This window comes from Halichoeres trimaculatus, unplaced genomic scaffold (assembly GCF_033239565.1).
Source record: "Halichoeres trimaculatus isolate MK-OKI-2021-1 unplaced genomic scaffold, fHalTri1.1 fHalTri1_scaffold_11, whole genome shotgun sequence".
Lineage (NCBI taxonomy): Eukaryota > Metazoa > Chordata > Actinopteri > Labriformes > Labridae > Halichoeres > Halichoeres trimaculatus.
In genome coordinates, this window is record NW_027437189.1 from 23,962,821 (window position 1) to 23,989,934 (window position 27,114).

A 27,114-nucleotide genomic window follows, 5' to 3' on the forward strand; every position below is an offset into this window, starting at 1 on the left:
TGTGAACTGTCATGCTGTCAGTTTTCTGTGCTGTCATGGGACCTGAGGACTTATGAACACTTTTTTGTGTCAATTTGAACAGGAAGACATCTTAATCCTACATTGACTGAAAGCATCCAATACCTTTGTTTTTTTTTTCTGTATTTTCATTGGCACTTGTGTGGACATGAGTGTGTGTTTAAAACTAAGTAGAGCTCATAAAACTTGAAAAATGAGGGTGAGATAGCATCAACTGGCCGTTGACTCTACAAACTCAACAGTGTCTGAGTCAGCAAGCTGTGTTTCCAAAACAAGTTTATCTGTGGTGAATCCTGTGTCTTCAACCCTCCAAAAACTAACTATATATGTTCGTCAACAGAGAATGTTGCAAGCTGAAATTTTCATCTTTCTGCGCCTAAAAACTAGGGTGTAAATCATAATATCCTGATGTTGCATTTGTGAAAGTGTTGTGCTTCATTTGTGCTGTAATGAAGAGGAATTCTCCTTCACCTATGAGATGACGAAAGACGTCATTTAGAAGAAGTGGGCACCATCACTTCACAAGTTCCACCTGGAGACTACAGAAAATGGATGTAACTGAGATCCATTGATTAAAAACAGTGTTGATTTCTGCTGTGACTGGTCATAAATGAAGCAGCTGTCGTGGCGTGGAACCAATCAGAGCTGCTGAAATAAAACAGGATTTATTTGGGTGTGACACAATTCAATGAGTGATCTCACTGTTTTACAAATCAGTTCTTATACATTGAGGTTTGTTGTTAATCAAGGGTGGCTCTAGATATGGAGGTATGTCATGCTGAGGAGGCTGTTTGTGCATGGTTCATATGACAGCACACTCACACACACAAACATACACACACACACACACACTGACAGGCACAAAGTTGATGTTGGATTGCTTTCAATATGACTAATAGAGTTGATCAGACCTTTGTGTTGGCTCAAACTCTTGCTCATGGTGCATGTTTAATGTTTCAGTGTGTGCACATTCACGCTGACACACCCACACAAAGGCTGACATGTGCAAAAACACACAGATACACACACTCACTGATACAACCTCTGGCTTAGATCCTGTAGTTTATCAGTCTTTTGACAGCCAGTATTTTTAAGCACACATGTCCAATAAAAACACACACAGGGTGTAAAAATATGTGCCTTTCAGTTAGCCTGTGTGTGTGTGTGTGTGTGTGTGTGTGTGTGTGTGTGTGTGTGTGTGTGTGTGTGTGTTGCCCCAATATCAGGCCACTTTGCCCTAATGGGTTTACATAAAGGGTCGATGGATTCTATAGGGGTCGGGACCAAAAAGAGCAAAGCTAACCCCCATCCCATCCCCAGTCCCCCAAATGCTCTCTCTTTTACACACACACACACACACACACACACACACACACACACACACACACACACACACACACACACACACAGAGTTACAATCCTCAGCCTACACATATCAACTGGCCTATATTAGCCCACACATTAAGCCTCACAATTAGATAATTCTCACTCTGCTGTGTGGGTATAAAGATGATATGGAGGAGGCTTGCTCTGCTTCATCCAATCACAGCACATACCGGGAGAAGGCATCTTTCAAAATGTAGGTCAGCCGTTCAGTAGAATGCGGTCCGGTCCTGCAGCGGATCGATGCGAACACACCCACTCACTCACACATACACACACACACACACAGACACATCTACCTGCCTCTGCTGACCCAACACCAGGCACCAGCATTCCAGTTGTCATTGCAGCAACTTGAAACAATGGACATGGCAGCCGAGCGTAAAATTTAGAAACAGTGAAAGGCGCGCAGGCACATTGCGCGCGTGCACATGCGGCATTCACATCCATTAGCGCTTTATTCTCATTAGATGATTAGCATTGTGTCCTTTGATATGGATTCCTTTCAAGCCAAAGCGTCACTCTACCTTTACAATGCTGTTTCTAATAGTCCATACATCAACCGGCAGTAAAAGATAATGCTGATTCAACATATGGTTTTCCGCATTGAGCTCTGCGCTCTTATAGCCCACTGACTAAACCTCCATCCATAGGCTCAGCATCAGCACGTTCTTTACCGGGCGTCTAGACAGTGATAAAATAAACTGTAACTGTCTGGAGCATGCTAGTCACAATAATGAAACGTGCCACCATGCAGCTGTTGGAAATTTTATCAATGAGACACGCTGCTGCTTTTTACGCACATGCTCCACCGGCGCTCTTCAACCCCATTCACCGGTGTATGATAGCAGGCATTAGTACCGCGTGTTTAGACGCAACTAAAAGCAATGTCACCAGAGTGTCAATTAGCTTCTCATCCGGCTCACATGACGCAGGCTCTCCTCTCATCTCTTACCTTGACAGAAAGTGCATTGTCCTCCCAGCGCGCTGCGGAGCCGGGAGCTGCAGCATTTTCCCGTTCAGCACGCGCCCGCTCATTCTGCAACCGTCCAGCTTGTCACGCTGCTTTGTTTCCGACTGGCATATCCTGCTACTACCGCACTAAAGCACAAGAGAGTGTCCAGCCGGCGCCGATATCAGGGGAACCGCCTGTGAGAGTCAGCAGTGTAAACTGACTGACCCACTCCCGCAGTGCCTCCACTCTGACACACACATACACACACACTCTTTCGCTCTCTCTCACTCACACACCCACGGAGGGAGGGAAGGAGGCGATGAGCAAGGGAGGGAGGCATGGATAGAAAGGCAACACCCCGAATTCCACCTCCTCCTCCTCCGGCCCCGTCTCACTGATCGCGACCAGCTGTGTCTTTTCATGAAGCGCAGTGGCTCTAACGCGCGTTCAGCAGCGAGATAAAAACGCAGTCATCACATTCTCTGAAGCGCCGTGACATTTTCACACCCTCACATCTCCAATCAACTCACCAGGCTGCCCACTGACTACCCTCACTCAACACCTTCTCAGTCTGCACTGGGTTGGTTGGCATTCGCTTTAGTTTTTGGGTTGCAGTGTATGAAAGTTGGCAAAGAAATGATCCTTCACTTCAGTGATCATGTCTATGTCAGGGTATTGAAAGCTCAACCGAAAGTGAAAGAAACAAAATAGATAAAAACGTGTTCACTGATGCATTAACGCAGAATTTGATATCACACTCAGATACATGCTGTAGTTAATGTGTTATATAACGGGTTGGCGTGATTATATCAGGTATGGTGCATTTGTTTGGGTTGGGGTTATGAATACAGCCTTTGGCAGATCTTACTTTACCCTTGGGGAGGTTTGCCTCCTCAACCTAACCAGAGGTTAAAGCTATGGAAGATAAACTAATTGACATTGGATTGAGGAAAGCGATTTTCCTCTTTAAACTGTTAAAAAAAACAGTAGGACTATTTGAGTTTAAAATGCCTTCACAGTGTACATATTTAGTAGTGGTGGGAGGAAAAAAAACATATGTTATATTGGGTTTTTTGGTTGGCAATATTAAAATTGGGATTCATTGTCAAAAAAAATTTTTTTCAAATTCTTCTTTTTAGTCTTTGTTTATAAACTGGATTCGAAAACGTTACCACTTTTCTCCAGCAGAGGGTGAAATGTTTCTCGCTGACTAATGTGTTATGCATTTTATGGGAAAATATGGCTCCTGATATAGTCTATGGACAGTATCATCATCATTTAACTTTTTCCTATGGTCTGGAGGTAAAAAAACAAACTAAATTTTAGAAAATCATAACTATCGAAGAATCGCAATTTAAATCAAATCGGCACCCCAAAAATTGTAATAGAATCGAATCGTGGAAATAGCATATCATCCTAGCCCTAATATTTCGGCACTTCATGTGTTACATCTTTTCCTTGGACACCATACCACCATATTTTTCAACATGACATTCTTGCAAATCTTTAATTAAATCTTTAATAATTTGACTTTTAGGCCCTAAATTTTACACTTTGATGTTTGGTTTTACATGTGTGAATGTAGCCACTGTAACATGGTAAAGGATTGATTATGTCTCAATCTGAAATATCTGAGCAGTCTTCCAGTTCATGTTCATCAATACAAGAGTTCAGATAAGTTCAATCTCATAATTTAAGATAAAATGTGTTTTTATCAAGGCCAAACCATAGCAGCACATACACATGTTTCTGAATTAAAAAGCTCTGAGTGATTACACATAAATATCACTCAACAGTCGCCCTCTATGTAGAAAAAATGCTGGCTAGTAGCCAAACCAGTGGTGGCATAAATAAGCCTCAACCAGGATGTAATGAAGCAGAGAGGGTAAATGACTCCAGTGTTTCTATTGTAACAAAGTGTGTATTGGCTATTGGAGACTAACTGAGGAATAGAGTGGGTCTCATGTAACATCCTCCCCCCTGAGCTCTGCCCCCCACCCACAACATCCAGTGGTGTAAAACACTTTAAGCACTGAGTGCCCCCCAGTGAATAGATCTGCCTGTCTGCTGAGTCTGTTCAATAAATGAATGAAGGGTGAGAAAGAGACAGACAGACAGATGAAGAAGAGGAGGAGGAGGAGGAGGAGGGGAGTGGGAGATAATTAACAGTGTCTTTTCATTAAAGAGGGGAGAAAGAGAATGGTGTGAGTGCGTGATGGAGAGAAAGGAGAGGGATGGAAATGGAAGGATTAGAAAACACACCCTGAGAGAGAGAAAGAGAGATCATTAACACACTTGTTTTAAGAGCAGCAGGAACAAAGACAGGATTCTTCAGGCTCCTGCTCACCCGTACCATGCAGGGCGAGGTGGGCACAGTGTGTCTGAGTGTGTGTGTGTTTAGCACTCTGATTGACATTTTGGCAAGCTGAACTGCAGGTGTGTATGTGTTCTGCCATCGTCGTTGCCTAGCATTAAAGAAAAACAGTTTCTATGTGAACTAACAGGTTACATTCAGCCCTCCTTAAGTCAGGAGAGCCTTTGCTTCTATTCACGTTAACTCTCACCCGAGTTTCTGGGAAGGCTAGTTGGGCAGAGCCCTGTGTCTGTCTGGCCAGCTTTAACTCTGACCGCTGACTCATGTCCAGACATGCCCTCTGTCTCTCTCTCTTTTTATCCACTTCTATCATCAAAGACTCTCCTTTTTTTAAACCTCTACCCCCTTTTTTACTCAGTATCCAAGACCACAGTGCAGGTTTTTAATGTCTATGTTCCTGTGTCTGCGCTGTATAGTACAGGCCGGTGTAATTAGGTTGTGATGTAACTGTGTAATGACAGTGCACAGGCAGGGTCATCCGTATGACCCTGGGAACCTGTCACTCCCCTGCTGATGAAAGAGACAAGTGATCTGGGAAAACTCATCCCCCTTATTAGACCAAGAACACACACAAGCATTTGCAACACATGCTTAGATACAGACCTTATATAAACAAAAATTTAACAACCCATCTACACACCTATATGACTGAAAAAGAAATTTCCTTCTCAACCTCAGATGACTTTTACTTTTCTTCTTTTCCTTATCATTCAGAAACACACAACTGTGTATTTTATCATCCTTTTACTGTGCCACTCACCAAGACAAACACACCCACATTTAACCGACTTACACAGATGCCAAACAATATAAATTGTGCATGGTTCACAGGTAGGAACAGGTATTTTAATCTCAAAATGTTTGTTTAAGTGACTTTTGGAGAAAGAATCTGTCAAAACAAACACTATGACATTCTTTTCTCAGACTTCTGGTGAACAGTCTCCTCCCCCTGAGTCAAACCATGGTTTGTATACAAGCCTGCATGCTCAGTCTAGTAGCTCCATGCTGAAAAACATGACCTCATGGTGAAAAAATCACATCAAAGTGATGGTCTCAGTCTGAAAAGGTGCTCTTGTGGCTAATTAAGGGACCCTCAAAGTTTGGACCACTAAATCCATCTAATTAGACCCTCTCTTTAGGAGAATGCTATTTTGAGGGTCTTATCTGCTACAATAAAAAGAGGAGCTGCTCAGACTCTTTAGTAGTTCAAGAGGAACTACAAAACAAAATAATAACCAACACACTTAGTGGTTCAAAAGCACCCCAACAGGTTTATGCAGCCAGTTGAGCTTATGTCTGCTGAGAAAATAATGAGGATATGTTCGCTGCTGGAGGCTCTGGTGCATAAAAGAAAGAATGAGATTAAGAGTTGCTGCAATGAGGAGAGCAGGAAGGGAGTACAATGGCAGGGGGCAGAAAGAAAAGTGTGTGACTAATGTTGAAACAGCTTCAGAGAAAAAAACACGGTGAGAGTCAATGGGAGGTAAGGGAGGTTAATTCTTATGCGCATTGCTAACCCCCGTCACACCCCACTGTTAACCTGCCGTGGCTCAGCTCTAGAGTGTGTTTTGTGTGTGTGTTTGTGAGCGTGTGTAGCAAAGATTTTAGCTCCAAATCCTAGCTTCTCAAAAGCTTGTCCTTAACCATGAAGTTTCATTTACCCCCTATAGAGAAGCTGAGCATGTTCCCTAAAGGTTGTAAGGATGAAGAGGGAGGGGTTTGGTTTGTTTGGTGTGTGTGTGTGAGTGTGTGTGAGGGGGGTGTTGGTGGCCTTGTCTTCTACTGTGGGAACCAGCCTACAGGAGTGCACCTGATGATTTCCTCAAACCAAACGGCTCTTGGGGGAAGCGTGCTCTCAACAATGGAAACAATGTTTTACACAATGATTAACAAAATGATCAAAGGGTAAACAAATGTAAGTGTTAAAGAGTTTCCTCACTCACATCATCTCCACCCATGCAAAAGTGCTAATAACTACAGCTCTTCGGGATTTCGCTTAAAACCAGCTGCAGAAACACCAAAACCAAATACACACCGAGCCAAAAACAACATTTTTTTCAGCATTAATAAACATGTTTACAGCCTTATGGCCTCTGGTTTGTACACCTTGACTGAATAGATACCATCCTTGAGGTGGGGGGCAGCAACTCCATCAATGATTAAAAACCAAATGAAACACCAGAGAGGTTGGGAAAGAATTAAAAAAAAACAAAAAAAAACCAAACAAACAAAAAAAAAAACATATAATCAGCATTATTGGCACCAACTGTCACCTGACCCTAACTGTCAACAGAAAACTGAGAATTTCATGTCTATTTAGTTTGCATTAAAAACGAACGAATAAATTTTCAAAGGATATTTTAAAAACTCTGCTTGCAAAGTAATTAAAACTAAAGGTCCGCCTCTTTGTGCAATCCAAACTAAACAAATGAGTGATGTCACTAACACTGATTTTATGAATTATATAGTCTATGATACTAAAATGTTTTAAAAAAAATACTATTCTGATGGTTGAATGCTAAAGTGTTGACAACACCATCCATCTGCATTTGACACATTAGCATGCTATCTATTGCTGACTAAAGCACAGTAATGAAACTACCCTCATCACATTTTTGTACTTTTTTATTGAAGAGTGAATAGTGGATAATATTGGCGACCTTCTGAGTCATTTAGTATAATGTTGTGGAACCTTAAGAAGTATAATAAACAAACAAACATGGGAGCTTCACATGAACACATGTTTACGCTACGCTGTACAGCGATCCTTCGCTGCTTCTGTCCCTGATGCTGGCACAGCAATGGGACATGGTGGTATGGATCACGTCACAACCCTGTAACGTCTGGCCTTAAGTATGAATATCTCTGAGGAATGATGATGACACCATGAGGACCCATTGCTGTGCCGGCATCTGGGGGTAGTAACAGAGCATTTAAGAGGCGAAACAGGAAGTGGCGTAGCAGGCAGGATGGTACAGCATTATGTGTGTGTGTAACATAACTCCAATTATTGTAAATATATTTCCATCATTACTTTCCTAGAAAGGTGACTGACTGTCTTAGCCTTTCCTTGACCTCCAGAGGGTAAAATCTTAATCCAAGTCCTCTTACTTAAGCTGTGTTTCTTTGGCTTTGCATCTTTTCTAAGAAGAGCTACAAAATCCCAAAATGGAAAAAACCCCAGAAGATATAATGGTACAGCCAACCTTTAATTGTGTGTATACATGATTATTGTATACATGCGTTTCTTGTATATGCACAATTCCTAAATGTAGTCTTCACAGTCAGGTATCAAATTCAATCTGGAGCCTGAAAGCTTTGTTGATTCAGTGATGTCAGCCTGTGTGGTTTAAAGCTATGCTTGTTGGTTTAGCATCGTGTTCGCCATCAGTTGTTGATCTCAGGTCATTTCATCCCTTTCATATCCTGCATAGGTCAGGTGTGGTTATAACATAAGAAGAGTAAACAAAGGGTAGACAGTAAACACCTCCAGGAAGAGTGGGATCCGTCCTTAAAGGAAACTGGGTGAAACTGGTCATCTGGCAGAAGTTGTGACCTTTGACCTGTGTAAGTTTAGAAGCTGAGTCCACTCTCACACGCACACTCACTCCATTTATTATTGTTGACATGGTAACACATCCCTCTGAACTATGTGGGGGTCCTTCACGTGCACACTCTCATGCACACAATGGTCACATCCCTGTCCACGCCTCCTCGTCCTTGCAGTCTGCTGACCACGACTCTGAGTTCTCTTTTTTCTTTTCCAGCCCTGCCATAAGAGGAAGCTGGGGATTAACTGGGATTATGCCATAGCGTCTCCACAGAGATTTGCGAGGCATTAATGGGGGGTTTGGGGGGCTTTCTAAGCAACAGTAGCCGTGGCAGTGGCGTTTCTTTTAGTGAAGTTGAATGACTGAGCAATTAAGGGAGAGTTGAGTCATTCAGGGAAAAGATATGAGTGATGAAGCAGAGAAATGATTTGCTTTTTATTTTGACTTTTGTTTGAGTCCAAAGCAGGATGTGGGAAAATGTGTCCGAGCGATGTAACTGTAGTTCCCAGGCTTGGATCCAGAACATGTGTTTGTTGCTCAACATCAGCATGTTTCACAATATTCTAATGGCCCATAGTCAAACTAAACATATCCTTTTTATTAGGCCAGTATAAGTGTACGTGTGTAGCTGTACATGTATGTTTGTCTGTCTCTAAGTGAGGACAGACAGATGGAGTCGCAGACAGACAAAGAGTGCGACGAAAATAAGAACAGCAAATATTTTCTTTTCAGCAGTTGAAGTCACCGTGGTTGAACCGGCTATTTCCAGAAAGTCTTATTCACTTTTCCATGTTTGTTTGGAGTTTGAGTAAACAAAGCAGTGTAATGACAGCGAATTAAGAAGGTTAACCATGAAACCATGTGGCTTAATCAGCTTCGACAAACACAGGATAATAAAAAGGTACATGAGGAAAGAGTTCCTATAAAGGAGGAGGCGTCAGGGGGTTTCTGGGACTCTAAATCCCACAACAGCCCCATATGTTACTCTCTGTTAAATCTTTTAATGTGTGTATGTGTGTATGCTCCTTTATGAGTATGGCTGCATGTGTGTGTGTGGTTGTGTTTGTGTGTATTGTGTTCCTCTGGCAGACGAAAAGATTAATGTCATTATTGTTTGTCAGCAGCGTCCTGCTGTTACAGCTGGAAGCGTTTACATCATCCCTGAAAGAAGTAACCAATAGACAATAAATCAAAATATTAGATCAGCTATGAGACATGAAGTAAATGTAATTATCCTGCAGTGTGAGCAGGGCTTTCATGCTTTGTTCATTCAAAACTAGACAGAAAAGCTGCTTAAATTGTATGTCACCCCTAATACAGGACAACAGTAATTTCCACTGTCTTTATACGCTCATGAATGTGTGTGTGTGTGTGTATGTGTGTGTTGTCTCTCTGGGTGTTCCCCCTGGTGTTTTGCCCACACGTGCTGGAACAAAGAAAGAGCGCACTCCGCCATTCACTCAAACCTGCTCATAATGACAGGAAAAGTAATTGATTACACGCCGCACTGAGCAGACAGAGCCAAAGGAGCAGCACAAAGAGTTGCATGGGCACAGCGTGGTTTTGAAAAGAGCAGGTAGTGGATGACAAGAACAATGCATGCTCCATCAACTCGCCTGGACCCCACCTCAATATGCCTCCCTTCAGCTCTTCATGTGCATCCCACTGTGTCAGACACACACTGTCATACAGACACAGGGTTAAAGGAATTTTGACGAATATATAAATGTTTCAAGGGTGCTTAGGGAGAGTTGCACAATTCAGACCTTATTCTAAAATGATGTTTCTCTCTGCTTTTAGGATAGGAATATTTCAATTTGTTCATTTGCTTTTACCCTTAATTGTTTCATTCCTGTGTGCTTGAGAAATTCGACCATTATAAAAAAATGTTGGAAAAATTGCACTTGTAAAATTAACCTACATTAGCTTTATTTACACAGTAAACCATTTTAAACCAAAACTAAGTTTTGACAAAAATGGATGCAGCTACGTGGAAAAAAGGCGTAACACAAAGAAAGTCCAGAAAACTTAATGGCACGTTCTGCTATTGCCTCAGAAAAGCAAAAAGTCACTAAAGCAGTTTTAGGTGAAATTCATATAGATACATAGTTATAGTTAAGAGCAAAGTAAAGCAGCCTTGGTTATTAGCTGCACTGTAAACAGTAACTAGGATAACCTAAAACTATACTTACATTAGCCAACTATTTCGCATTCATGACAAAAATGTGTTTTCTCTTTTAAAAGAGTAAAATTCTCTCAGCTCATGGTGAGAAAGAGAGTCCTGGGTCTCAGGGAGACTGCTGCTGTTTTTCTTACTTTTTGTGAAGGGGGTCTGTAACTGGACCTGTGGTATGACTCATAGCGTAAAGATCTGACTCTCAGCACGAGGGAAGCCCAGGGTGTGTCCACTGAGAATCACATCAGGGGAAAGGGAGAGAAAGCGAGAGTGATTGAGCGGATCCGTCACCTGTAACATAAATCCGACCCAGATGTGAGGAAAGGGATTCATTAGTCAGATGTGTCAGGCTGTATTAGGTTCTCTGTGTGCAAATGTGTGTGACTCTGAGCCTGTGTGTGTGTGTGTGTGCCTGTGTGTGTGTGATTCTAGTTTCTTGCCAGTAGATGGGGTCAGAGTACAGCAGGATTGGACTTGATCTACGTTTCTCTCTGCACCTTCACACAAACACGTGCAGACGGATATGAGTGTGTGTCCTTGTCAGTAACTTCCCTGTCTCACTGGAAATGAGGTTAAGAGGCACTGACAGGGGCTAGGACTTGGGGTTAATTAGAGGTGCTTATCTCTGGCTGTGTCTGATAGGCATCAGTGAAAGGCGAGATAATGACCTCCAGGTCAGTTTACACCGAAAAAAACAGGAAGCAAATCAAATGGTCAAATCACAACTGGTGTCAGTAAAGCTTTTTATAGTCATGTTTTGTGCACTTCTCTATCAAATGTCCCTCTGTCTGTATCATTTCCCTGTTCTGAGCTGGATTTACACTCAGTTACTCGCCCACTTCTGCTTTTCTAGAAAGCAGACAGCTCTAAAGTGGCAGACTACAGGGAACTGGGTGTGTATGAGTACATAATGTGAGTGTGTGTTTGTCCTGCTTCAAATAAATGTTTCCATAATTCAGACGTTTAGTGCAGTGAAGCTGCTTGACTTGCGGCGTAACCATGGAGACTGTGCGTTTACTAATGGGAGGTCGCTGAGGATGGGTGCTCTTCCATCCGGAAACAAAAGCGTCTGCACCCAGCAGGGCAGAAAGAAAACACACGCTCATGCAATCGTCTACACGTGTGTTTGTGTACGTGCAGTGCCTGGACCATTACAACCACTTGAACGACAACAATGGCAATCAATAGCAAGGATTAAGTCCAGATGAGGCTGTTTTTGATCCAAAAAGCAGACAAAAAAGGACTCAGCTTTATGCTTTCTGCCATAAAATTACATACAGACACAAACTGGGCCAGTACTTTTCTTTTGTTTGCCCACAGGTGCCTCATTCCCTTCTGATTTGCTCCCCACGTGGTCACACACTGGGCAGTAATGGAAACATTTATCCTGTTGCATTTTGTGTCAGATTTGCTGTAGACAGTGTACTGGAATGAAAGCTGCAGCATATTCACACATTATAATTATTGATTTTGTTAATGGATACAGTAAGGGTGCTCTGATATTAAATTTTGGCCGATAAACGATACTAATATTGGTAAAAAAAAACAAAAAAAACAATTTGAGATGATGTGTCAAGGTAGTTCAGAGAGAAAGAGTGGCGCGATCGTGAGAAAAGATGACCATGGAGAGGATCAAAGGTTGGAGCAATCAAAAAAGTATGTTTTGTCTGTTTTTTGGATCAAAAACACAAAGACAGACATAAAAGAAGAGAGTCCACTCTTCTCAGGTAGTTTTGGTATGTACATAGTCATAGAAAACAATATTAATCGGGTCTTGAAAGGTTGTTTAAGATGCTCTGAAAATGGCCGGCAGCTAATGAGTAAATATCGGCCCATCTTCACACATTGGCTGATGCCATTATGTTAAAAAAATAACCAACATCAGGTGATACTGATATTGATACCGATATATCCTGCATCCCTAGGATACAGATACAATTTTGCATGTTACTTTCTTTATCAAACTTAACTCGTCCTTTTCAGCCAGAATGAGGATAAATAAATGGTTGTACCACGTTATCTCCCTTATAACCTGGCTTCCTCTCCATCAGGTTATGTTGAATGTTGAACGAGAACAACAGGCTCACACAGATCAGATTGATCTGTCACTCTCCATCTTTGCCTGTTGACACTGTGGCAAAAATGTTAGTGTCTGTCTCAGGCTGGTCTTGAGAGTCAGGAGATACTGACAGTTTCCTGGCACAGATAAGGGAGCAGCCTGAGGAGCTACATCACTGGAGCAAAAATGAATCAACATCTCCTCAAAGAGGGAAAACACAGATCCAAATCCTGAGATCCTACACTGTTTTATTTTTAAAATGTAAACCCACATCTTGCACCTCATTGCATTTTACTTTCACGCACACTCAGGGGAATTACCTCCTCACGGCCCCCTTTTCCCTGATGTTTCCCGGTGAGAATGACGTGTGTGAGTGTGAGTGAGGAGGGGGGCACTGGAAGTCTGGACCCAGATGTAAAGCAAGCAGCGGCACAGGAAATGTGAAACTGACAGGAGGTGCTGTGAGTCAGCGTGTGTGTGAGTGTACGGGGTCTGTGTGTCAGGCAGGTCAAGATACAGTCACGGTAAACCTACCTTTGTATATGAACGTGACTCATGCCCATACAGTAAAACTACGGTGAGTCACACTCAGACCCCTGATGAGTCAAGTCCCACTCACACATATATGTTTACGACCAAACTTTAATACGTTTCCTCACAATTAAACAGAACAAAGAGATGGGCACGATCCAACCCAAACAAAGAACATGTGCGAGTGTTTGTGGTAAATTATGCATGTAGGGGAGTCCTATGTATTATATATGCTGGATGAGATATGACAGTGTCGTGTGACCTCTCTATGACCGGGGCACTGCACCTATGTATAATGGATAAGTATGGGTAATACATTATGATGCTGGGGGAGGTCTATCCTGCAGAGGACTAATTCAAGTTGAAAGGCTGGGGAGTAGAAAGAGAGAGCCTGCCCTCTAGTGGTAAAGACAAAAAGCTGCAATAAAAAATGGCTGCAGCAGTCAAGTTATCAAAAGCTACAGGGTAAAAAATAAAGACAATAAAAAGAAAGGTCAGTCACAGAAACAGCCACAGTTTCTCATGCTAATTCGTTTGTGCTCAGGGTGCTAAAATACTGAACAGTATATTCAGTAATGGAGCAGTTGTTCGCTGCAACTCATAGTTAGAATACGATGAAACAGCTGCACATTTTCTTTTTATCTCTTTTTTTTCTCATCCTTCAACCCCAGCCTGCCAACTCATGTTGCCTTCTCACAAAGTGTGCTAAACAAACCTGTGCAACCACTAATTACATACAAATACACAATAACACAACAGGAAACATAACAATGTTACAATTGCTTCCCCGATGACTGGGGTGCATTTTTGTGGTTACCATAGAGATGTCACGCTGTGTCAGCAGAGGTTTGTTGTTTTGGCTTGGTTCTGCAGCTCTGCAGCTTTACCCAGACAGACTCGGGGACGCAAACAGAGGCACAGACTTACTCTCAGAGTCCTAGTTTGGAATCAGATGGTGTTTTTCTTTTCTGTGCTTGGGCTCAGTCAGAGACACATGACGCTGTGGTGCCATACCTCCTTATTTTGAGACAAATACTGCACAGTTCTCCAAAAGTAAGGAAAGGGAACACAAACTAGGCCATTCAACACAACCTCTGAACACAGTTCTTTAAATATATGTGGAACTTGGTTAATTAATTATCTGAGTCACAAGATAATGTAATTTCCTCCAGACAGACGGATGGAGACTCAGAGAGCCAAATAATCATTCAAACACCCACCGCAGCTGCTGTCATGCTCCTTGGGATTCAGTTGACAAACAAAAACAACATTCACGAATGCATGACACACTCTTTTTGGGTCATTGTGTTATTTTCCTCCCAGACAGACACCCAAACACATTCACATTTGTATTCGTAACATGAATGAGATTATTTATCTCTAATCCTTTTTAAAGCAGATGATGGATGTAAGGGAGAGAAAGTTCTCCTGTAAAGAGATCAATCATTCATGATAACCACAGCTGAACTGTGGAACAACACAGACAGGTGTGTGTTTGTAAAACAACACCGATAAATATGTTCCAACTTTAAGAAAGGGTATTTTTCTACTGCAACACAACACCACACAAAGTCCTGACGTTGTTTTGCCAATGTGATCTCAACATCAAATCTCTTTTATCCAGTGACTCCATGCCAAGCTTAAAACAACACTCCTTCTAACCTTGACAGCTTTGACTGAGCCTACCTTGGCTCGGCAGAGCGAGTTACCACTTTTTCCAAAATATCAGCATTCAAGCTCTGCCAGGGGGCCCTGTCGAGCCAACGCTGCAAGAGGTCCTCCACGAGGAAGACTGCTGGCAAAGCCTGTGGGCTTGCAGCTGAATTTGACAGGATGATCTCTGCAAGGGGGCTACATGATTGTGACATCATCCACCGCCTATGCCAGAGGGCTGTTTACTGACTACGGCAAAGCCAGCTGCACCAAGGGGGGCCACAGCTGACGGTGTCGAGGCCGACTCTGTGAGAGGCTGATTGAGGCTTTGTTGTGATACTAAACCACAAACACCAGGCCGGCTGCAGCTGTGGGGCCATAACAGCTAGCAGGTGGCAGGATTCACCTCTCCAGAAATGTTACGATCACTAATGAGACACAAGTGTCCAACTTCCTGCAGACAGCTTGGTCACAATGTTCTGAAGTGTTCTTTACCCTGACCAGACAAAGGAAGAAGGTATAAAAACAGTTTCAGATTTAAAAAAATTACTCACCAATTCCCCAGATCATCAATGTCATCATCATCATCTTCGTCCTCAACAGGACTCTTCCCTCCAATTTCACTGCTGCTGAGGTAATCTCCCTTCAGGAGGGACGGATCAGAGACATCCAGTGCCTCGATGAGATGGATACGGGAGGTATGGCCGATCCGGAGGGGGACGTCTGACTGCGTGTTACCTGTGGACGGAGCATCACCAGCCTGCAGACGGGGGCTGGCCTGACCCTGGCGCCATGACAATGGAGAGGATCGATTGGACAGGCTGGAAACCGAAAAGGCGGCAGCTTCATCGCTGTCATAGCTCATGGTACCCTCCACACAGCTATGGAAGAACACAGAGGAGACATTTTTGTAAAATTAAAGATAAAGTTAGTAAAGAAAGCTAATTGCAAGATTTTTAACGAATTTCCCCCAAGGTTTATGCACTTCTGTGTCCCTCTCTATGCATGCTCTCTCTATTCCACTGTATAAAACTTCACACTACTATCAGCTACACTCCTGTGAATCCATAGACATATCACATCATATTATGCAGCCCTTTTGCGACAGCAGCATGTACATACTTAGTGTCTGGGATGAGCATGATTAGTATTAGCAGATTAAAAGTTTCTGGCTCTCAAACTGTACGACACTCACATTAATCTTTTCTGCAGGATACAGAGACATTCCCATGAAAACCATGAATGGAGACATTTCCAAATGAGAAGCTAAACCGCTAACGCGAAACAAGCAGGAAATACGTACAGTGATCAAGGATGAAAGAGAGGCTGCTAGAATGGGTTTTCACAGGGAGCCTGCTTGTTATGCACAAAGTACGCATCAAGGAAAATGTGTGCAAACATAATGTGCTTACTCACCAATTCATTTATTGAATACATAAAAACTAGCTCTAAAATGTTTTTTTTCCTCCCCAGAAAGTACATTTTGTTTGTACAGGAAACTTTCCTGATATAAGCTATAGGCCTCACAACAGATCCTGTCTTTAGGGACATCAGGGAATGACTCAAGGTTATTACAGTGCTTCAACAGTATGAATGGCAAAGAAAATGTATTCCAGCAGGTAAACCATCTGCTGATTTGCTCTTCATGTTGCGATCTCCTGCTGAGGGACAGAGAAAAGATACATGGCAGGAGACGCACAGACAGAGAGGAAGCTCTCAAGGACAAAACTTGAAGACGCACTGAACTCAATCAATAAAGGACAGGAAGAAGAGGAAGGAAGAGGCATACAAATGCCCACATGCACTCAATCAGAGCATTAATGCACATGTTTTTGTGTGTATGCATGAACGTGAGTCGTGAGTGTGCATCGACAGGGTCGACTTTGAAGTCAGCTTTGAGCTAATCCCGCGACGGTTCAGTATTAACAAGCGCAGGCGGAGAGCAGAGCTGGAGCAGAATGACAGACTTATGGCTACTAGTCTGTCAGGAATACTGATATTGATCTCAGGGCCCAGCAGCAGTTAACCACCACACCCCTAAGACGCCGTTAGCCATGTCAATATGAATCTGCTCATGTCAACATCTCTCCTTTTCCTCTGCTAACTCCTCCTGCTTCATTTGTTTGTCTTTTATTATTTTTGTGTGTAAAGTCCTGTGTGTGTCTCTTGGTTTGAGTTTGTGTGTGTCTGACCTGTGGCTGAGCTGCACCCCTCTCAGGCTGGTCATAGTCTCCTCTAGGTTTTGTCGAAGGTCCAGCACATTTTGCACCGTCCTCTTGCGTTGGGACTCCGGGTCTGCAAGGGTGAACACACACATTAATATTTCTAGACAGAAACAGGAATGGAAATTTTTAGAGGTACATTTTTCCTGGAAAACCCTTTCTATGATCTAATGATTAAAAAGTTCATGAAGACACAGAAATGAATCATATGTATATATATACACACACCAACAAATGCACATAGTTATAATAATAATACATCATGTATAAGATATCTGATTGTCAATGAGGATCATCCCTCCAGAACAGACAACAGTGGCAGAGTAAGAACATCTTGTTTTTCCAGGTTGCAGCAGAGCAAAATAAATTAAATATGACAGCAGTCAGACATTCAAAACAACAGGGGAGACCTTTACAGCCACACTCTTTCATCCGTCTGGCTGGATGGATGTATTTCCTTTTCCCTTCTTTCTGACCACACTCAGCCACAATGCCCCGCTGCCCGCTTATTGCACCGTGCCCCCTATGCCCCCTTCACCCGCCACAGAGGAACAAATCAAAAGCCTTCCTCATTTAAACCCATCAGGGGACATGTTGGCATTAGTCTCACCACTCCTAATATGATGTAATCGGATCAGGTTGGGCTTCATAGATTTATGCTGGATGACTCCTGTTAGTGGTGTGTGTGTGTGTGTGTGTGTGTGTGTGTGTGTGTGTGTGTGTGTGTGTGTGTGTGTGTGTGTGTGTGTGTGTGTGTGTGTGTGTGTAAAAATGTAGACGTCTTCTTGTGTGCAGAGTGGGGATGTTGATGAATTAAAATTTTGCTCAGAAGCATGAGGATTCCTCTAATTATCAGATAAAAACTGCAGACTGGAGACTCTGATTACGGTATAAACAGTACACAAAATAATCTGCCGGATAAAGATGTGAAACATTTGCATCTTCATCATAATGAATCATGTCACCCTGGCAGGTATCATCTCCTGGTCATGTTGGTTGAAGCATGCAGAGAAAATCATGTTTTTAATCATGAAGTGAAAAATGCTGAAATAAAGACGAGATGGACACTCCATACTGAGTAAGGAAAAAAGACAAGCTCTGACCCATCATCTTAGGTATGAGCTTGTGGTCAGTCATACTCAGATTATTAAATACTTTCTTGTTCTTTATTTACAAAACTAGCACTTAGATCCATACTCATCAATGCAGACATTTGCTAAGCTGGCAGGGTTCCTTGTCTGTTTCTGAATAAACCTCAACCAAACGGCCTGCCTCTGGCCTGTGCTGACCTTCTGGTGTGTATTTTTGTGTAATTGAGGGTCATGGTGATAAAAGTTATCGAGATGGGATATAAGACAGGCGGTCCACCCACAATGCTCAGTTCAATAGTCCATTAAAACCTGCCAGCTGGCTCCCACATGAACACAACATGAGATTCACTTTAATGAAGTGAACAGTGTCAGATGGGTTTATGAATTAAAATACTAGGATGATATTTTTAGAACTTGAACTCTGTATCTACATTTTGTATCTTATTCAGTGTTAGCATGTAGGCACTGTCCCAGAGACTGTGTGTGTGTTAGCATGCTGATGTATCCAAAAGGAGTGTAACAAAGATGCTAGCACAGCTTTGAGGTCTGTGTTCTTACAACAAACTTTTACAGACTGTATGCAAAGTCTGTGAACTCTGGCCTAAAATCTCTACACAGAAGCAATCACACTGGCAAACGGTGCCGTGCTTAAGCAGCTTTAGCCCTAAAGCACGTTCAGAATGGCCAGTGTGGCCGTTACTGTACCGTGATGAAGCACGATTCATTTCCGTGCTCTGGTACGCTCCGGGAAGATGGGCTTCGGCCCGGTTTACTTCGTGCACGCGCCCAAGCACGCGGACAGCGCGTGCGACCCTTGACGTGTAAACGCCGCGAGCATATCTCTTGACAATCATATTAAACGAAGCGGGAGTGTAAAAGGGCTGTGTCTGACCAAAACTACGTAATATCAGACAAAAAGTCTCTAAAGATGTAGCAGTGCTCTCTATCTAACTGTGCTGACTCTTGTGAGATCTCGCTTCATGTAAACAGACGCCCCACGATGACGTAGGCGGGCCATGCCTGTGTAGTACCCGCCAAAGTCTGGTTCGTTTACACGACAATGGTTTTGGGGTGAAACGCAAAAGTTTTGTTGCGTTTCAGCCTTGCGTTTAAACGGAAACGGCGTTGCAGCCGACCTAAAATGCAAACTTTTGAAAACGGCCTCCAGAGTGGGACTTTTCTGAAACATTCCAGTCCCGACACCGTTGCCGTGTAAAAGGTAGGCCGGCGTTTTCAGTAGAAACGCTGACGTCACACTCTGCCGCGCGCGCATACAACAGGACAACAGTACTGTTGTTACGATCCTCACGAACTACCGTGTTGTGCTTGTGCTGCTTAATCTACTGTATCTGCCGACTGTCTTCAACACAATGTGCATCGTTTGCTCCACTTTTTATTCCCCAATACACCAAATGACCGGCTCAACTCTACTTCGGTGGAGATCTCCCAAAAGCGGCTTCTGGACAAGACAGTCATAGCACCACCTACAGGCCTGGCATGCTTACGACAGCGTTTTCAGTTCATCAGCGTTTCCGTGTGTAGTGATGTTCGTGAATGCAACACATAACCGGGGACGCAGGGGTATGACGTCAGGTGAGAGAAGGAGGGGAATGAACTGCGAGAACGCAGCCCGGACGGTTGTAACAGTTCTGAGAGTTAATAATAAAACTACGTTGAAACCAAGTAACGACTAACTGGTGATTAACGTGACATGGTGTCAGAAGTGACGGACTGAACGCCGAGGACAGATGGCGAAGTTTGGTCCACCGGAGCCGTTTGACTTCTCACAGCCGACGGAGTGGCCCGTCTGGAGGCGCCGGTTCGACAGATTCCGAGTGGCCTCAAAGCTCGACAAAGAGAGTGGGGAAGTACAAATTAACTCACTTTTATACGCCTTGGGAAGAGAGGCTGAGCCCATCTACGAGTCTTTTGTGTATGATGGAGATGGAGATCATCCGGAGTATGATTACGCGACCGTTATTACAAAGTTTGACGAACACTTTGTGCCGCGACGGAACATCATCCACGACCGTGCTTGTTTCCACAAGCGGTCGCAAAAGCCCGGGGAAACCGTTGAAGCTTTCGTGAGGAGCCTATACGAGCTGGCCCAACACTGTGAGTTCGGCATAAGCAAAGATGAACACATAAGAGACAGAATCGTCATCGGCATACTGGACAATGATATTTCTCAGAAACTGCAGCTCGAGCCTGACCTCACTCTGGAGAAAGCTATACAGTTAGCGCGGCAAAGTGAGCAGATTAAAAAACAAAATGTCGACATGCGGGCCGACTCAGCACTCAATGCAGTTAGACGCAAGGCACAGCAACATCCAGCTGGAAGAGGGAGAGGACGTTGGCAGAACAGCCCAAAGCAGGGTGAGTCAAAACAGGGCTCCTGCCCAAGGTGCGATAGGATGCATGCAAAAAGCGATCCCTGCCCAGCACGGAATAAAAGATGCAGGAAATGCAATAAGATGGGACACTTTGAGGCTGTTTGCAAGACCAAGCTGCACAGAGAAGTCATGGCTGTGGCACCAGGGGAGACAGATACGGATGAGACATTTTTCCTGGGAGCTGTGGTAGAGCCTAAATGCACTGTGATAACCCAACCCGACACAGATGAGGACTGGCGGGTGACTCTGCCAGTAAATGGCAGTCCAGTTGACTTTAAGATAGACACTGGGGCAAATATCACTGTAGTGACCGAGAGGACGTACAACATGCTGCCACAGACACCCCGCCTGGTTAAAACTCAAGATGCCACCAGCCCAGGCGGAGAGGTGAGATGCATAGGGAAATTCCTTGCCTCAAGCCAGTATAAAGGACAGAAATATGCCTACTGGGTGACTGTTATAAAGGGGCAGTTTGCTCAAAACCTGCTAGGGGGCGGGGTAGCTAAGAGAATGGGCCTAGTGAAGAGAGTGAATGCAGTTAACACAGAAGTTCAGAGTGACATCTTTGGAGAGATTGGGCTACTGAAGTGTGATCCGGTCAAAATCAAGCTAAAGCCAGGTGCAGAGCCCTATGTCACTGCTACACCTCGTCGGGTGCCATTTCCCCTCCTCCCTAAAGTTGAGGCTGAGCTGAAGCGCATGCTAGCCTTGGGGGTCATTGAGCAGGTAACCGAGCCCACCGACTGGTGTGCGCCTATGGTGCCAGCTGAAAAGAAGAACAAGAACGAGGTCAGGATATGTGTCGACCTGAAACGCCTGAATCAGGCTGTCAAGCGCGAAAAATACATGCTGCCAACACTGGATGACATCACACCAAAGTTAGCTGGTGCAAAAGTCTTTTCCACACTGGATGCGTCTAGCGGCTTTTGGCAGATCCCTCTCGACCCTGATAGCCAGAGACTAACTACATTCATCACTCCAATGGGGAGGTTCTGTTTCAGACGCTTACCATTTGGCATTTCATCAGCTCCAGAAAATTTCCAGAGGCTGATGTCCACCCTGCTTAAGGATCATGAAGGAGTGGTGGTCGTGATGGATGATATCCTGGTGTTCGGGTCGAGCGAGGAAGAGCACAACCAGCGGCTGAATGCTGTTCTGGAGACCATCAGAAGTTCCGGGCTGAAGCTCAATAGGGCAAAGTGCCGCTTCAACAAGTCAGAGATCTGCTATTTCGGACACACAATTAGCCCTGGCGGCATAAAACCAGACATGAGTAAAGTGAGGGCAATCATGGAAATGCCCAGTCCGACCAATGTCGCAGAACTAAGGCAGGTGCTTGGGCTTATTAACTACGTGGGAAAATTCCTCCCAGGCCTCTCAACGACATTGAAACCAGTCACAGACCTGCTAAAAAAAGAGAGCGAGTGGACATGGACTGAACTGCAGGAACAAGCCCTGCAAAAAGCCAGAGTTATGCTCTCAACAGCGCCAGCACTCGCCTATTATGACCCAAACCGTCAAACAGTGATCAGTGCTGATGCCAGCAGCTTTGGTTTAGGAGCAACACTTCTGCAGGAACATGACGGGGAGCTGCGACCAGTTGCTTTCTGCTCCAGGACCCTGACAGAGACAGAGAAAAGATACTCCCAAATAGAGAAGGAGTGCCTAGCGGCTGTGTGGTCCTGTGAGAGGTTTGCAAGGTATGTACAAGGAATGGACAGCTTTTGTCTCCAGACAGATCACAAGCCACTGGTTCCCCTTATCAATGCATGTGACCTGGATAAAGCACCACTTCGGTGTCAGAGACTCTTGATGCGCCTCATGAGGTTTAATCTGACAGCTGTACATGTTCCAGGCAAGCAGCTGGTTGTGGCCGACGCACTATCCAGGAGTCCCTTGAGCCACGATACAGAGTCAGAAACTGACCTGCACATTAAAGCCTACGTCGAGGCAGTGGTGGCAAACAAACCAGTTACACCAGACAAACTCAAGGAAATCAAAGAGGCCACGTTGAACGATGCAGAACTCCAGTCAGTTACCGCCTGCATAAGGAACGGATGGCCACGTGGAATGGCTGGATTTCACTACTCCTCTGCATTTTATGCATCCCGACATCACCTGTCAGAAGCAGAAGGACTGATTCTATACCAGGACAGAATAGTGATTCCTGCACCATTGAGAGCCAAAATCCTGGGACAGATTCACGAGGGCCACCAGGGTTTAACCAAGTGCCGTGAAAGGGCCAAAATGTCCGTCTGGTGGCCGGGTATTAGCAGCGCTATCAGGAAGACTGTGGTGAATTGCGAGTTCTGTATCAAGCACAAACCAAAGCAAAGGCGTGAGCCGCTCATCACCACAGCCCTGCCTGAGGGACCATGGCAAAAGGTTGCTGCAGACCTGTGTGAGTTTGGAGGGAAGAACTACCTGATCGTGGTAGATTACTATTCTCGTTACATCGAGATGGCTTACTTGCCCTCCACGTCATGTCTCCAGGTCGTTAACCATCTCAAAAGTATGTTCAGCAGATGGGGAATACCACTGGAGTTCATTAGTGACAATGGGACACAGTTTACATCAGCAGAGTTCAAAGACTTTAGTGAAAAGTACGGTTTCACTCATACAACCTCAAGCCCCCATTTCCCACAGGCCAATGGAGCTGCTGAAAGAGCAGTGCAGACTGCTAAACGCATTCTCAAGCAGCCGGACCCACATATGGCCCTGATGTGCTACCGGGCGACACCCATCACCGCAACAGGTGCCAGTCCAGCCCAGCTAATGATCGGACGGCAGATCCGTTCAACTGTCCCACACATTGGAAAAGAATCTGCAAGCCACGCCCATCAGGCATGATCAAGTGCAGATAAAGGATTCCAGGGCTAAGGAGTCGTATGAGCGATTCTACAACAGGCGACACGGGGTACAACCCCTCCCAGCCTTGTGCAGTGGACAGACGGTCCGAGTCAGGCTGGACGCGGAGAAGGAATGGAAGACCCCTGCAAAGGTAGTGGGGAGGTCTGCTGAGCCACGGTCCTACCTGGTCAGACTGGACAACGGCGCTGTGCTGCGGCGGAACAGGGTGCATCTACAGCCCCTCCCTATGGAACATCAGCGACAGCCAGAAGCAAGTCCAACGCCACCAAGGGACAGTCCACACCCTGCACCAGTCTCCAGGGAGGCTGAGCCCTCTCAAGACCTGGCGGCCTCAGAAACAACACAGAGGACCCCTGTGCCGCCTGCTCGGGAAGGTGCTGCAAGACTGACCTCTAGAGGCCGTGAAATCAAGTTACCTCTGAGGTTCAGGGACACTTAAAGACTGATTAATACAGTTCCTGATCTTATTCTAATGTTTCAATGAAAGAGGACATTTGTTAGTTGAAATGTGCCTTTATTTTGGGTATCCAGGTTCATAGGAGGGAAACAGTAGGAATAGTGAGGGTTGGAAACACTTAATGTGGTTTATTTTATTTTCAATAGGAACAGCAACTACAGAGGGCAGAATAATCCCTACGTTGCTGCGGACGGAAGGCAGTCTACCCTGAAGTCCTAGTTTCAGTTGATTGCATATACTTCATGTTAGAATGAATGTTAACGTGTAGTTAAGAGGTCTGAATACTGAGGCCAAGTAAAACTGGTTAAGCTTCCAACCCTTTTCAAAAGGGGGAGATGTAGTGATGTTCGTGAATGCAACACATAACCGGGGACGCAGGGGTATGACGTCAGGTGAGAGAAGGAGGGGAATGAACTGCGAGAACGCAGCCCGGACGGTTGTAACAGTTCTGAGAGTTAATAATAAAACTACGTTGAAACCAAGTAACGACTAACTGGTGATTAACGTGACACCGTGTAAACGCAGAATTTTTTCACTGCGTTTTCACAGCGTTTTAGCGTTTTCAGATGAAACGTCGTTTAAAAGGGGCCACGTGACCGCTGGCCATACTCTCCGGCGGGGATACGGCACTGCGGGGGGGCAATCGTGCTTGAGCACGGTTTGGATGCTCAGTATGGACGCGGTCACACTGGCCAATCGTGCCGTGCCTAAGCACGCTTCAGCTGTAAAGCACGTTTGGAATGGCCAGTGTGACCGCAACTGTACCATGCTCAAGCACGATGCCCTTCCGTGCTTCGGCACGCTTCTAAGAGGTGGGCTTCGGCACGGTTTACTTCATGCCCGAGCACAAGCACGCAGACAGCGCGTGCGATCCATTACGTATAATCACCGCCAGCGCATCTCTTGACAATCATTTTAAACAAAGTGGGGGTGTTAGAGGGCTGTGTCGGCGAAAACGACTCAATATAAGTCCAAAAGTCTCTAAAGTTGAAGCAGTGCTCTCTGTGTCTCATTTTGCTGACTCTGATGAGATCGCGCTTCATGTAAACAGATGCTTCACGGTGACGTAGGCGGGCTGTGCGCGTCTGTGATACCTGCTTAAGTCTGGTTCATATTGGGCTAGTGTGACTACTGGCCGTACTCTCCAGCTGGGGAACAGCGCTGCAGGGGGGCAATCGTGCTTAGGCACGGCACGTTTTGGATGGCCAGTGTGACCGCGTCCTATGCTCCTAATAAGGAGACAAGACGCATAACCCCCCCCCAAACATCAAATTCGCAGCCGCTCCTCAAATGGACCAGTACAGCTGGTTTATGAGGAGGTGAAGGGGGAGGCAACTTGATTGACTGCGTGGGGGCAAATCACGAGTTGCTAAAGGCGTCAATCTCAACAACAGCTGCAGACTGAAAACGGTGCCCACGTACACACATATGTGCATCCATGAGGGGTGTGCGCACATTCTCACAAACACACTACAGGACACTTACTGCACACCAGAGCTGATTTATAAAGCTTGATTGATTTCTGTTAAAGAGAACAGCCACACAGACAATTGATTAGGCATCCCCAGGGACGCACACATCATTGCAAAGATGAAGAAATCACTGTGATCCATCCTCCTGCTTCGCTCACACATTCACACACAGTGTAAATGTTTTAATGAAAAAAATAAATGGACAGAAATAGAACGACTCTTATTTGCTGTTGGTGTTGGCATTTGAGGTTGTGAAGCACCATATGGAAATAAAAGTATTAAGAGATGTTTTTCCGCCTCTTTTCTTGTAATCTGTGCAAACAAAGGTTTCCAGAGAACAAAGACTCCTTACAAATACAAAGTGTGACGTACACTCCAGCACACACACCCCTGCAGGCTGTCATTGGGCAATTTTTAATTACCTTAAACAGGACTTGGTTAACAACGGCATCAAATTGATTAGATACGGTCGCATGATTGTGCATGTGTCTGTGTGCGTACATATGGGTTTGAGTTTGTAAAAGACTTCCTGTCCCGTGTCTGCTCCTGGTCCTGGTGGCCCCAGCTGGCACAGTTTGGGGGTGTAGGGGTGGTGGTGATGGGGGAATTAGGGATGCAAATATCCCTGTCAGCTCTGGCAGCCTCCCAGGGGAGCAGATGAATTACACAGATCTACTTTAAAATGAGTGAGTGAGTTAGTGAGTGTGTGCGAGTGTGTGTGTGTGTGTGTTTGGGATGTTGAACACCACCTGCCACATCTCAATACGTTCATGAACACACACTTCAGCCCTGAAGAGGCCGTGAAACCAGCAGAGGAGCCTTTGGTAATGGCCCACTCAGACTCTTCTGATGAGAGTCAGCAAGTTAGAGTGAGAGTGTTTTTATGAAGAGCACGTGGAGGATGACCTCTGGATCCTGATGTTAGTCAGACAAACAAAGAGAGGAAGGAACAAAAGAAGAAGAAGAAAATGAGAGATGTGAAAGATGAGAGACAGAGGGTGTTTAATTTTGGTTCTCCTACAGCTACACTGCAACAAGAACACAGATGGAGGGTGTGACAGCACAAATATACAGTGGCATTAAAAAGAAGCACTGCCCTCGTCTCCTCATCTCTCTTGTTGTGTGTATGGTCAGATTACAAGCCCATTAAACAGAAGTGCTGGTCTCTGCATTAGCAGTGATGTTAGGAAGCTTGTTCTTGACTCCTCATGACAACAGAGCTGAGACTGATGTTCAGGGGAGGCTCTGAACAAACTCATCAAAGGCAGGACTAATAAATCTGAAAGGCTTCTCTGTATAACTGCTCAACCAATAAAGCACGTGTTTCTTATTGTTTAGAAATCCTATAATCCCCAGCTCACACCACATCAGTCATTTTCTATATTTTCCCACAGTCTACATTTTATTATCTCCAAAAGTATCTGGACTCAGGAGGAAAAGGTTGGCTGGTGACTGTTCACAGCTGAAGATGTCTGATATATTTTGTTCTTGAGTGAGTATTTTCTGCAGCGTATGTTGCAAAGAATTTGAAAAGTAAGTGTGCCTGGTACATTTTTAATAAAGTAGATCATCACATGGTGCAACAGTGTGACTCACTGATGTGTTTTTAATAGTTGAGAGTCAACAATGGACATCTGTGGAATATGAAAACTCACTCCATTGTGCAATATTTTGTGATGCGAGGGATCTATTCCTGTTTTTTAGTGTGATTTGCTGAAAGTATTGAATATTCACAATATTATATCATTATACCTTCACTTTGAATATGTAGAGAGTATGTGTCAGGATGTGTTGATGGCCACTTAACTAGCAGACAAAGAGTAAAAATCTAAGACAGACAGACTCCTGCTCACTTGGTTTTGTCTCCTGGGTCCTCGGTCTCTCCATTAGAACAGGAACAAAAACGAA

The 27,114-nt window shown here is 44.5% G+C and overlaps 1 protein-coding gene across 9 annotated transcripts in view; it reads right to left on the minus strand.

The window, feature by feature from the left end:
* nav1a (neuron navigator 1a) overlaps positions 1–27,114 on the minus strand; it is a 97,338-nt gene that overhangs the window by 36,971 nt on the left and 33,253 nt on the right. For all 9 annotated transcript variants that reach the window (XM_074682059.1, XM_074682057.1, XM_074682063.1 and 6 more), the window contains 2 exons: positions 16,893–16,995; positions 15,255–15,581 (listed from right to left, as the gene is read on the minus strand). In XM_074682059.1, the coding sequence (XP_074538160.1) occupies positions 15,255–15,581; positions 16,893–16,995 (430 nt within the window). The remainder of the gene's footprint in view (positions 1–15,254; positions 15,582–16,892; positions 16,996–27,114) is intronic.